This window comes from Balaenoptera musculus, chromosome 8, assembly GCF_009873245.2.
Source record: "Balaenoptera musculus isolate JJ_BM4_2016_0621 chromosome 8, mBalMus1.pri.v3, whole genome shotgun sequence".
Lineage (NCBI taxonomy): Eukaryota > Metazoa > Chordata > Mammalia > Artiodactyla > Balaenopteridae > Balaenoptera > Balaenoptera musculus.
In genome coordinates, this window is record NC_045792.1 from 53442440 (window position 1) to 53456589 (window position 14150).

Below are 14150 nucleotides of genomic sequence, written 5' to 3' on the forward strand. Positions count from 1 at the left end.
TCTTGCCCTAGTTTAGTCTTTTCTGATTCAGAGTTCTAAAAGATAACTAAATCAACATCTATTTTGAAAAAGTATTCAGCATTGGAGAAAGTTCTTTTTTTATGATCCTAAATGTTTACAAATGTTTTATTTTGCTGGCTAACAGTATTTTTTCTTCCTTTTAAGTACCTAAAGAATTGGTGGAGCTCCATTTGAAGTTGATGAGGAAGATTGGCAAATCTGTTACAGCAGATAGATGGGAAAAATATTTGATCAAGGTAAATATTTGTAAATCACCTTCTCTATATTCTATCTAGCATAAATCGATGTTATGTTTCATAATATGCTCTGATTTTTAAAATGGTCTCCTAAAAGTTGCAAAATATGACTCAGAAATCTATATGATTACTACTGGTATGTGATTCTTTTTTGCAGCTACTAAGCAATAGTCTAGAGTCCCAAAGGTAGATTTCAGAGGTGTTATCTTTTGTACCAAACACTGTGCTCAGGACTTTTCATGTTTTCTCTCAGTTTCTTTCATGATTTCTTAAAATCGTCCTGATCAACTCAATTAAGATACAGATAAGACCCAACAAAGCTGTCATTTTTCTTTGAGATCACATAGTATGTGTAGACAGAGCCAAAATTTGTCTTTTACTTAAAAAGTAAAATGTCCAGAGACCTTTAGGTCAGTATGGAAGGCTTCTAAGTTAACAGTAGGCCAAACCTATCCTTAATGAGAACGACCTGGGTAATCAGAAAATGATTGCTTTAGGATAAACCCTATTAAGGGCACGACCATTCAGAAAAAATTGTCTGGATGGAATTGCATACGAACTTTTGAGATCGGGGGTGATATTTTGAACTCTAACATACTAGAATATTAGGTTATATTTTTAGGCGATTGAAAAACTGTGTAATTTTCTTATCATCTTTTTAAAAATGTATGTTTATGTATACATATATTTTCATATCTGCTTTTGCAAGGGTGTGTATATGATTGTAGAGTGCTATGAAAAGAGGAACCATCAGGGAACAAGAGTTGCTTGTTCTTATCATAAAAAATCACATGTGCTGTTCCAGTTATCTTTGCTGTGTAACACACCACTCTAAATTAAGTGACATAAAACAATAATCATTTTAATCAGCTCAGTGACTCTCTGGGTTGGGAATTTGGAAAGGTCACTTTCACTGTACTCTGTTGGTTGAAGCAACCACAGTTCTCCCCAGATTCAGGGAGAGGAGGCATAGACCTGAATGCTCAGCAAGTGGTAGGAGTGTCTTAACTTTTGAAAAGCCCAATATGAGATATATTTCAATATTTTTGCACAATTGAAGCCCTGGAAAGTTGGCTCACCATTTCAAAAATCTGATGCTGTGTGATTTTCTAAAAGCCTTGATTAACTAATATTTAATTAAATCTCTGAACTATATTAAACTGTGGATAATAAATGAGCAAATTTTTAACTGTTTAAAGTCCTTTTAAAAATACCAGTGGGGCGGGGGGTGGATACCAGTGAAGTTGCTGCTTTGCCTTTAACAAAGTATTTATTAACAATCTAGGTCTGGACCTTAAAAAGAGATGCTGGAATTTCAAGACAGTAGTTTTTAACATAACATTTTAAAGGGTGTAGTTGTTTGTAAATCTGTTTATTAAAGTGGGTTTGTTTGTTTTTTATATGTTCTGAGAACTGAGGTAGAAATATCTTGTATACTAATCTCAACTCTACTGTTAACAAAATTTGGGTCCATGGATAATCTGCTTTTGCCCCCTTGTATCTCAGTTTCTTTATAAAATGTGAGAATTGAGACAAGATGATTTTATAAACCCCTTCAGTTTTATGGTCATACTACAGGTTCTAGCTCAGTATTTTTGAATTGAGATACATTCACATAACATAACATTTGCCCTTTGAAAGTGTACAATTTAGTGTTTTTAGTATATTCACAAGGTTGTGCAACCATCACCAGTATCCAAACCAGAACATCTTCATCGCCCCCAGAAGAAACCTCATACCCATTAGCAATTACTTCCCTTTCCCCCAGTCCCCCAGTCCTTAGCAACCACTGATCTGTTTTCTGACTCTATGGATTTGCCTATTATGGAGGTTTCATATAAATGGAATCACAATTTGTAGCCTTTGTGTCTGGCTTCTTTCACTTAGCATAATATTTTCAAGGTTCATCTGTGTTGTAGCATGTATCAGAACTTTGTTCGTTTTTATGCTTGAATAATATTCCCTTGTGTGGATAATATTACATTTTATTTATCTGCTTATCAGTTTATGATATTTGCCTTGTTTCCACCTTTTGGCTATTACAAATAGTATTGCTATGAACATTTGTGTACAGATTTTTGGGTAGACAGGTGATTCAATTTTTTGAGTATATATTTAGGGTAGAATTGCTGGGTTATATGGTAATTCTTTGTTTAACTTTTTGAGGAACTGCCAGACTGTTTCCAAAACAGCTCCAACGTTTTATATTTCCCCTAGGAACCTATGAGGGTTCCAACTTTTCCACATCCCACCTTACCAACACTTATTATTGACTGATTGATTTTAGCCCTCCCAATGGGGATGAAGTACTATCTCATTATGGTTTTGATTTGCATTTTCCTTATGATTAAAGGATGTTGAACCTTCTTCTCATGGGCTTGTTGGACTTTGTATCTTCTTTGGAAAAATGTCTGTTCACATCCTTGTCCATTTTTTAATTGGTTGTCTTCTTGTTTTTGAGTTTTTAAAGTTTTTTATATATTCTGCATACTAGACCCTTACCAGATATATGGTTTGCAAATATTTTCTCCCATTATGTGTGTTGTCTTTTCAGTTTCTCTGTAATATCTTTTGATGCATAGAAGTTTTCATTTTGATTAAGTCCAATATTTTTCTAATGTGGCTAGTGCTTTGGTGTCATATATAAGAAACCATTGCCCAAGCCAGGTCATGAAGATTTAATCCTGTATTTTGTTTTAAGAGTTTGTAGTTTTAGTTCTTAAATTTAGATCTATAACCCATTTAATTTTTGAATATACTCTCAGATAGGAGTCCAACTATATTCTTTGCACATAGATATCCATTTGTTCTATTACCATTTGTAAAAAAAAATTATTCTTTCCCCCACTGGATTGCCTTGACATCCTTGTAGAAAGTCAATTGACCATAAATGTGAGAGTTTATTTCTGAAGTTTTCATTCTGTTGACTTACATGTTGTTATTTATGCTAGTACCATATAGTCTTGATTACTGCAGCTTTGTGGTAAATTTTGAAATAGTTCATCTTTTCCAAAATTGTTTTGGCTGTTCTGCATCACTTTCATTTCCTTACAAGTTTGAGAATCAGCTTATTAGTATCTGCAAAAATGCCAGTTAGGATTTGCATAGGGATTGTATATAATCTATAGATAAATTTGGGGAGTATTGGCTTCTTAACAGTAGTAAGTTTTCTGATCCATGAAAACAGGATGTCTTTCAAAATATGTAGGTCTTTAATTCCTTTCAAAAATGTTTTGTAGTTTTCTGACTCTGGTCTTATACTTTTCTTCAGTTTATTCCTTAGTATGTTGCTGTTTTTGATGGTATTGTAAATGGAATTTTCTTAATTTCATTTTCATATCATTCATTGCTATTGTGTAGTAATATGACTAATGATTGTATGTTGATCTTGTATGTTGCAACTTTGCCAAACTCATTATTAGCTCAAATAGCTTTTTTTGTGAATTCTTAAGATTTTCTATGTACAAGATTATGTCATCTGCAAACATAGATAGGTTTACTTCCCCCTTTTCAATTTGGATACCCTTTATTTCTTTTTCTTGCATAATTGCTCTACTGGAACCTCTGGTACACTGTTGAATAGAAATGGTGAGAGCAGACATCCTTGTCATGTTCCTGATCCTAGGGGGAAAGTTTTCAGCCTTTCAACTTTTAGTATGGTGTTATTTGAGGGTTTTTCATTGATGTCCTTTATCAGGTTGAGGAAATTCTCTTCTTTTCCTAGTTTGTTTAGTATTTTTATCATGAAAGCTGTTGGATTTTGTCAGATGTTTTTTCTGCATCTATTGAGTTAACCACGTGAATTTTCTCCTTTATTCTATTAATGTGGTGTATTACATTGATTAATTTTCATATGTTGAAACCTTGCAAGCCTGTAACCAATCCCACTTGGTCATGGTCCGTAATCATTTTTATCTGTTGCTAGATTTGGTTTGTTAATTTATTTTTGAGGATTTTTGTGCCTACGTTCATAAGGGATAGCTGTATTTTTTTTTTTTTTTTCTTGAGGTGTCTTTGTCTGGTTTTGGTATCTCGGTAATGCTGGCCTCATATGTTGAATTGAGAAGTGTTTCCTCTGCTTTTATTTTTTTGCAAGTGTTTGTGAGATATTTATTAGAATTTAGCAGGGAAGCCAGGTGCACTTGGGCTTTTCTTTGTTGAAAATTTTTTGTTTGTTTGTTTATTCAGTCTCTTTAATTGTCATTGGTTTATTCAGATTTGTGTTTCTTCTTGTGTGAAGTTCAGTAGTTTGTGCCTTTCTAGGAAATTGTCCATTTTATTAGCTTATCTAATTTATTGGCATACAGTTGTTCATAGTATTCACTTACAATTCTTTTTACTTCTGCAAAGTCAGTAGTAATGTTCCTTCTTTCTTTCCTCATTTTACTGATTTAGTGTTCTCTTTTTTCCTGGTCAGTCTAGTTAGAGGATTGTAAAATTTTATCTTTTTAAGGACCAACTTGTGGTTTAATTGAATTTCTGTTTTTCTTTTTTAAAATTAATTAATTAATGTTTTTTGGCCACGTTGGGTCTTTGTTGCTCTGCACTGGCTTTCTCTAGTGCAGTGAGTGGGGGCTACTCTTCGTTGTGGTGTGCAGGCTTCTCATCACGGTGGCTTTTCTTGTTGCAGAGCATGGGGCTCTAGGCGCGTAGGCTTCAGTAGTTGTGGCTTGCGGGCTCTAGAGTGTGGGCTCAGTAGTTGTGGTGCACCGGCTTAGTTGCTCTGTGACATGTGGGATCTTCCCGGACCAGGGCTCTAACCTGTGTCCCCAGCATTGGCAGGTGGACTCTTAACCACTGCGCCACCAGGGAAGTCCCTGCTCTTCTTTTTTAACGTGGAAGTTTAGTTTATTAATTTGAGGTATTCCTCTTTTTCAATAATGGCATTTTCAGCTATTCCATCTAATCCCTGCTAAGTTACATTTCATAAATTAGTATGTTCTCTTTTGTTTTCATTCATTTCTAAGTATTTTCTCTTTCCCCTTGTGATTTCTTTTTTGACCCATTGGTTATTTAGCAGTGTGTTGTTTCCACATGTTTGTGAATTTCACCAATTTTTTTCCTGTTTTTGATTTCTAATTTCATTCCATTGTGTAGGAGAACATACTTTGATTTTGATCCCTCTAGTTTTGTTGAGACTTTTTTTGCCCTTATTTAACATATATTATATCCTTCTTCAATATTAAAAAATAATTTTTCTACTTAGATATTTATAGAGATTTGCTAACTTCATATGTATATTTACAGTCCTTTTTTTCCTGTTTTTTAAGACGTTCACTGCCCTGTAAATACACTCTTATGTATAAATATGTATTTTTCCCTTATCTTTTTTGATATGCTAAAGTCTCTACTATTTTAGTAAAGAACTATAAACTCTCCATTAACTCTTTATTTCCCTTCAGCTGCCACATCTGCTCTTCTTCCCCTTTATATTAGTTATCTATTGCTTTCATGGCAACTTACCCCCAAACTAAGCAGCTTAAAACAATGAACTTCAAACATTTATTATCTCATAATTTTTGTGTGTTAGGAATCTGGCTCAGTGTCTGTCATTAGGCTGTATGTAGTCAAGCTGTCAGCTTGCCTTGCAGTTTTCTCTGAAGGCTCAACTGGAAGAGGATCCACTTCCAAGCTCAGTCACATAGCTGTTGACAAGATTGGGTTCCTTGTCATGGCTTCTTCATAAGGCAGCTTAAAATATTGCAACAGAGCCAGTGAGTGAGACAGAGTGCCTGAGGTGGAACTCATGGTCTTTTTGTAGCCAGATCTTGGAAATGACGTACTATCACCTTTGCCATATTTTGTTTGTTAGAATGAAATCACTAGATTTGGCTCATAACAAAAGGGGGTGGGGTGAAGGAACAAGGGAGGGAGCGACATAAGGGGAATGAATACCAGGAGGTGAAGATCATTATGGGCCACGAAGAAGCTATCTATCTTACAAACCTCTTGAAATAATTTTCTTTATTTGCTAGTCTGTTTCTTTACCTCCCATTCACTCCTTAGTCCATTGAAAATTTCCTCCTCTGCATAATTCCATTCCAGTAAAATTTCTTTTTCAGTTCAAGCGTTTGAACAGTGTCCCTTATTACTAAATTCAAGTGACACTATTTATTACATATCTTCCCAGTTTCTCTACATGTTCTTTCCTTCAGACATTCTTCTTTTGCCTTCTTTCCTACAGTACTTCCCTGGTTTTCTTTCTATCCCTAGTAGTCTCCTTTGCCAGATCTTTCTTTTTATCTAAGCTCCTGAAGGTTTTTGTACTACAGAGTTTTGTTTTAGACCCTCCTCTAGTCTCATTTTATATACTCTCTGTGGATGATCGTATTTATTCCCATGGCTTTAAACCCCATATGCCAATGAGTCATATTTTCATCCTGAGTCTTCTTAGTTCCAAGGCCAGTATACTCAATTACATAGTGAACATCTTTACTCAAAAAATAAAGTGAATCTGTGTCAGTGTAGAGACTAAACTTCTGTAACAAAATTATTCCAAAATATAATTGCTTAAATAAGCAATAACTTGGGACTTCCCAGGTGGTCCAGTGGTTAAGACTCTGAGCTCCCAATGCAGGGGCCACAGGTTTGATCCGTGGTCGGGGAACTAAGATCCTGCATGCCATATAGTGCGGCCAAAAAGGAAAAAAAAAAAAGCAATAAGTTTATTTCTCTCTATCATAACAATGACTGGTCTAGACTCTTGAGACAGTTGTGTTCCATGAGGTTATTCAGAGACCCAGGTTTCTTTTATTTCACTGTTGTACCCTAGGACATTTTGCTTTTCTGTGTTGTACAACGTACTTCATCCTCAGAAAGGAGAAAGAAAGTAAGTTCAGGGCATGCAGTTTTCTTTTAATAAGTGAAGCAGAAGTTGCATATGTTACTTCTGTTATTCCATTAGAAACAACACAGTCACATGGTTATACCTATTCGTAAAAGAGGTTAGAAAATGTCAGGTCTTCTTTAGTGGCCACAAACTCAGGAAAATGGAACAGGGTGGCCAGATTTGTGTGCAACAACTGCAAAATATTTGGTTCCCTTCCCTTTGGGAGGACTATACATCCCCCTGCTGGTAAATTCAGGCATGGTCATGTGATTTGGCTTTGGTCAGTGAAATGAAGGAAAAGTGGTATGTTAGTTACACTTTCGGGAAAAAGCTTTAAGAGTAATGTATATTCTCCATGTGCTTTATCCCTTTGCTATGATGACTGATAATTTTCTAGATAATGCTGCTCATTTGGGGGTGAAGATAATGTGCAGCAGAGCCACTACCAACCTGTTATCAAGATACAGTGTAGCCCAGGAATAAACTTTGTTGCTGTAAACCTAGGTGTTCAGCAAACTATTTCTTAAAGGGTAAGATTGTAAATATTTTAGGCTTGTGGTCCTTATATTCTCTTTCACAACTACAATTTCTAAATAAATGGATATGGCTGTGTTGCAGTAAAACTTTATCTACAAAAACAAGCACTCAGTCTGTGGGCCAGAGTTTGCCACCCATTGTTGTAAATCATTGAGATTTGGGGGTCCTTTGTTACTGCAGCATAACCCTAGTATCCTGACTGATACACTTGGTTAAATAGAATCAATACCACGTGCTTTCTCAAACCAGAAATCTAAGTATCATCCTTGATTCCTTTTTCATTTCCCAAACTAAATCTTGGTCTCTCTCTCTGAACTGTTCATTTTAACAGATGAAGATATTAAGAACCAAAGAGAGATAACTTATTCTTGGCCATGTATCCAAGTTAGTAAAAGAGAACCAGAACTTGGATAGATCTGCTACTTTTATAGTATTTTTTTTTTAATAGTCTAGAGTTTATTGTTCCTTGACTTGGTAAATGGTACTATTATATATTCAGAGCTGCTGGTCATTCTGGACTTCACATCAACCAAGCCCTGTTTGATTTAGCCTTCTAAATCTCTCTCAACTCAGTATACTCAACCCTCTTTGTTTCTACCCTGCTTGCAGTCATTGTCTCTCACCTGGATTAATGTGGGAACTGCAGATTGGTTTCCATGTCTATTTCAGTTACCACAGTGAAAATGGTAAAGCGAAAATCTGAATGATCTTTCTCTTCTGTTTTAAGCCCTTAACTATGACTCCTTGTTGTCTTTTGAATGGAAAATACATTTTTTAACATGGGAACGAAGTTTTTTATGTGATGGTCCTTGGTATTTTTTCTCTGGATTCTTTTCTTGCTATTCTCTTTACCACATCAGTATGTACTGTGTGGTAGTATATACAGTACAGTAGTTCTACCATGAGGAAATACTTTTGGTTTCCAGAATGGTCATGCTGTTTCTTGCTCCTTGCTTTTTTGTGTATAACTAAAGTAGGCCTTGCCCTTCAATCTCATCTTATCACCTCGTTTTATTTCATTCATAGAACGAAAAATCCCAAGTTTATTATTTAAGTCTGTCTCCTCCACAAAAACCAAATCTCAGTGAGGGCAAGGATTTTTATCAATCTCTACTATATTCTTAGCACCTGAACCAGTGCCTAACACATAGCGATTGCTCAGTCAATATTTGTTGAATCAATAATTGGATAAATGAATGAACACTCTCCTAGCAGAAGCCAGCCACATGAGTGTGTTCGTGTATGTATGTATGTCTGTGTGTGTGTCTCTGTCTGCTCGCTGTTCCCCTGCTCCTGCTCCACACCCCCCCACACACATTAAAATGCAAGTTCTTTGAAATCAGGGAAGTGTGCATATTTTTCAGTGTTTTCATCTAATATTATGCCTTGCTAATTGTAGGTACTCAAGCATGTTAAAAGGATACTATTATGAGATACCAATTTTTAGCGCCTATTATTTTAGTTCTTCTGAGAGTACTTTTTTTTTTTAAGCATCTTTATTGGAGTATAATTGCTTTACAGTGTTGCGTTAGTTTCTGATGTATGACAAAGTGAATCAGCTATATGCGTACGTATATCCCCATATCCCCTCCCTCTTGCGTCTCCCTCCGACCCTCCCTATCCCACTCCTCTAGGTGGTCGCAAAGCACCGAGCTGATCTCCCTGTGCTATGCAGGTGCTTCCCACTAGCTATCTATTTTACATTTGGTAGTGTATATATGTCCATGCCACTCTCTCACTTCATCCCAGCTCACCCTTCCCCCTCCGCGTGTCCTCAGGTCCATTCTCTACGTCTGTGTCTTTATTCCTGCCCTGCCCCTAGTTTCATCAGAACCATTTTTTTTTAGATTCCATATATATGTGTTACCATACGGTATTTGTTTTTCTCTTTCTGACTGAACTTCACTCTGTTATGACAGACTCTAGGTCCATCCACTTCACTACAAATAACTCAGTTTCGTGTCTTTTTATGGCTGAGTAATATTCCATTGTATATATGTGCCACATCTTTATCCATTAATCTGTCGATGCACACTTAGGCTGCTTCCGTGTCCTGTTACTGTAAATAGTGCTGCAGTGAACATTGTGGTACATGACTCTTTTTGAATTACGGTTTTCTCAGGGTATATGCCCAGTAGTAGGATTGCTGGGTCATATGGTAGTTCTATTTTTAGTTTTGTAAGGAACCTCCATACTGTTCTGCATAGTGGCTGTATCAATTTACATCCCCACCAACAGTGTAGCAGGGTTCCCTTTTCTCCACACCCTCTCCAGCATTTGTTTGTAGATTTTTTGATGATGGCCATTCCGACCAGTGTGAGATGATACCTCATTGTAGTTTTGATTTGCATTTCTCTAATGATTGGTGACGTTGAGCATCTTTTCATGTGTTTGTTGGCAATCTGTATATCTTCTTTGGAAAAATGTCTGTTTAGCTCTTCTGCCCATTTTTGGATTGGGTTATTTGCTTTTTTCATATTGAGCTGCATGAGCTGCTTGTATATTTTGGAGATTAATCTTTTGTCACTTGCTTTGTTTGCAAATATTTTCTCCCATTCTGAGGTTTGTCTTTTTGTCTTGTTTATGGTTTCCTATGCTGTACAAAAGCTTTTAAATTTCATTAGGTCCCATTTGTTTATTTTTGTTTTAATTTCCATTTCTCTAGGAGGTGGGTCAAAAAGGATCTTGCTGTGTTTTATGTCATAGAGTGGTCTGCCTATGTTTTCCTCTAAGAGTTTTATAGTGTCTGGCCTTACATTTAGGTCCTTAATCCATCTGGAGTTTATTTTTGTGTATGGTGCTAAGGAATGTTCTAATTTCATTCTTCTACATGTAACTGTCCAGTTTCCCAGCAGCACTTATTGAAGAGGCTGTCCTTCCTCCATTGTGTACTCTTGCCTACTTTATCAAAGATAAGGTGACCGTATGTGCGTGGGTTTATCTCTGGGCTTTCTATCCCGTTCCATTGATCTATATTTCTGTTTTGTGCCAGTACCATGTTGTCTTGACTACTGTAGGTTTGTAGTATAGTCTGAAGTCAGGGAGTCTGATTGCTCCAGCTCCGTTTTTTCCCCTCAAGACTGCTTTGGCTATTCAGGGTTTTTTGGGTCTCCATACAAATTTTAAGATTTTTTTGTTGTAGTTTTGTAAAAAATGCCATTGGTAATTTGATAAGGATTGCATTGAATCTGTAGATTGCTTTGGGTAGTAGAGTCATTTTCACAATGTTGATTCTTCCAATCCAAGAACATGGTATATCTCTCCATCTGTTGGTATCATCTTTAATTTCTTTCATCAGTGTCTTATAGTTTTCTACATACAGGTCTTTTGTTTCCCTAGGTAGGTTTATTCCTAGGTATTTTATTCTTTTTGTTGCAGTGGTAAATGGGAGTGTTTCCTTAATTTCTCTTTCAGATTTTTCATCATTAGTGTATAGGAATGCAAGAGATTTCTGTGCATTAATTTTGTATACTGCTACTTTACCAAATTCATTGGTTAGCTCTAGTAGTTTTCTGGTGGCATCTTTCGGATTCTCTATGTATACTATCATGTCATGTGCAAACAGTGACAGTTTTACTTCTTTTCCAAGTTGTATACCTTTTATCTTTTTTTCTTCTCTGATTGCTGTGGCTAGGACTTCCATAACTATGTTGAATAATAGTGGTGAGAGTGGACATCCTTGTTTTGTTCCTGATCTTAGAGGAAACGATTTCAGTTTTTCACCTTTGAGAATGATGTTTGCTGTTGGTGTGTCATATATTGCCTTTATTATGTTGAGGTAGGTTCCCTCTATGCCCACTTTCTGGAGAGTTTTTATCATAAATGGGTGTTGAATTTTGTCAGAAGCTTTTTCTGCATCTATTGAGATGATCATATGGTTTTTCTACTTCAGTTTGTTAATATGGTGTATCACATTGATTGATTTGCGTACACTGAAGAATCCTTGCATTCCTGGGAAAAACCCCACTTGATCATGGTTTATGATCCTTTTAATGTGTTGCTGGATTCTGTTTGCTAGTATTTTGTTGAGGATTTTTGCATCTATATTCATCAGTGATATTGGTCTGTAATTTTCTTTTTTTTGAGTATCTTTTTCTGGTTTTGTTATCAGGGTGATGGTGGCCTCATCGAATGAGTTTGGGAGTGTTCCTCCCTCTGCAATATTTTGGAAGAGTTTGAGAAGGATGGGTGTTAGCTCTTCTCTAAACGTTTGATAGAATTCGCCTGTGAAGCCATCTGGTCCTGGGCTTTTGTTTCTTGGAAGATTTTTAATCACAGTTTCAATTTCAGTGCTTGTGATTGGTCTGTTTATATTTTCTATTTCTTCCTGGTTCCGTCTCAGAAGGTTGTGCTTTTCTAAGAATTTGTACATTTCTTCCAGGTTGTCCATTTTATTGGCATATAATTGCTTGTAATAGTCTCTCATGATCCTTTGTACTTCCGCAGTGTCAGTTGTTACTTCTCCTTTTTCATTTCTAATTCTATTGATTTCAGTCTTCTCCCTTTTTTTCTTGATGAATCTGGCTAATGGTTTATCAATGTTGTTTATCTTCTCAAAGAACCAGCTTTTAGTTTTATTGCTCTTTGCTATCGTTTCCTTCATTTCTTTTTTATTTATTTCTTATCTGATGTTTATGATTTCTTTCCTTATACTAACTTTGGGTTTTGTTTGTTCTTCTTTCTCTAGTTCCTTTAGGTGTAAGGTTAGATTGTTTATTTGAGGTATTTCTTGTTACTTGACATAGGACTGTATAGCTATAAACTTCCCTCTTAGATAGAACTGCTTTTGCTGCATCCCATAGGTTTTGGATCGTTGTGTTTTTCATTGTCATTTGGCTCTAGGTGTTTTTTGATTTCCTCTTTGATTTTTTCAGTGATCTTTTGGTTATTTACTAACATATTATTTAGCCTCTATGTGTTTTTTGTTTTTTACGTTTTTTTCCCTGTAATTTATTTCTAATCTTATAGTGTTGTGGTCAGAAAAGATGCTTGATATGATTGTAATTTTCGTAAATTTACTGAGGCTTGATTTGTGACCCAAGATGTGATCTGTCCTGGAGAATGTTCCGTGAGCACTTGAGAACAAAGTGTAATCTGCTGTTTTTGGATGGAATGTCCTATAAATATCATCTAAATCTATCTGGTCTGTTGTGTCATTTAAAGCTTGTGTTTCCTTATTAATTTTCTGTTTGGATGATCTGTCCACTGGTGAAAGTGGGGTGTTGAAGTCCCCGACTATTATTGTGTTACTTTCAATTTCCTCTTTTATAGCTGTTAGCAGTTGCCTTATGTATTGAGGTGCTCCTATGTTGGGTGCATATATATTTATAATTGTTATATCTTCTTCTTGGGTTGATCCCTTGATCATTAGGTAGTGTCCTTCCTTGTCTCTTGTAACATTCTTTATTTTAAAGTCTATTTTATCTGATATGAGTATTGCTACTCCAGCTTTCTTTTGATTTCCATTTGCATCGAGTATCTTTTTCCATTGCCCCACTTTCAGTCTGTATGTGTCCCTAGGTCTGAAGTGGGTGTCTTGTAGACAGCATATATATGGGTCTTGTTTTTGTATCCATTCAGTGAGCCTGTGTCTTTTGGTTGGAACATTTAATCCATTCACGTTTAAGGTAATTATCGACATGTATGTTCCTATTACCATTTTCTTAATTGTTTTGGGTTTGTTTTTGTAGGTCCTTTTCTTTTCTTGTGTTTCCCACTTAGAGAAGTTCGTTTAGCCTTTTTTGCAGAGCTGGTTTGGTGGTGCTGAATTCTCTTAGCTTTTCCTTGCCTGTAAAGCTTTTGATTTCTCCACCGAAACTGAATGAGATCCGTGCCAGGTAGAGTAGTCTTGGCTGTAGGTTCTTCCCTTTCATCACTTTAAGTATGTCCTGCCACTTCTTTCTGGCTTGTAGAGTTTCTGCTGAGAAGTCAGCTGTTAACCTTATGGGAGTTCTCGTGTATGTTATTTGTCTTTTTTCCTTTGCTGCTTTCAATAATTTTTCTTTGTCTTTAATTTTTGCCAATTTGATTATTATGTGTCTTGGCGTATTTCTCCTTGGGTTTATCCTGTGTGGGACTCTCTGTGCTTCCTGGACTTGGGTGGCTATTTCCTTTCCCAATGTTAGGGAAGTTTTCGACTCTCGTCTCTTCATATATTTTCTCTGGTCCTTTCTCTGTCTCTTCTTCTTCTGGGACCCCTATAATGCGAATGTTGTTGCGTTTAATGTTGTCCCAGAGGTCTCTTAGGCTGTCTTCATTTCTTTTCATCCTTTTATCTTTATTCTGTTCCGCAGCAGTGAATTCCACCATTCTGTCTTCCAGGTCACTTATCCGTTCTTCTGCTTCAGTTATTCTGCTATTGATTCCTTCTAGTGTAGTTTTCATTTCAGTTATTGTATTGTTCGTCTCTGCTTGTTTGTTCTTTAATTCTTCTAGGTCTTTGTTAAACATTTCTTGCATCTTTTCGATCTTTGCCTCCATTCTTTTTCCGAGGTCCTGAATCATCTTTACTATCATTATTCTGAATT

The 14150-nt window shown here is 36.0% G+C and overlaps 1 protein-coding gene across 1 annotated transcript in view; it reads left to right on the forward strand.

Annotated features, from left to right (window-relative positions):
* The window catches only part of RSF1 (remodeling and spacing factor 1), a 186384-nt gene that overhangs the window by 44289 nt on the left and 127945 nt on the right, over window positions 1-14150 (forward strand). Inside the window, exon 2 of the mRNA XM_036859776.1 lies at window positions 166-257. Within this exon, the coding sequence (XP_036715671.1) occupies window positions 166-257 (92 nt within the window). The remainder of the gene's footprint in view (window positions 1-165; window positions 258-14150) is intronic.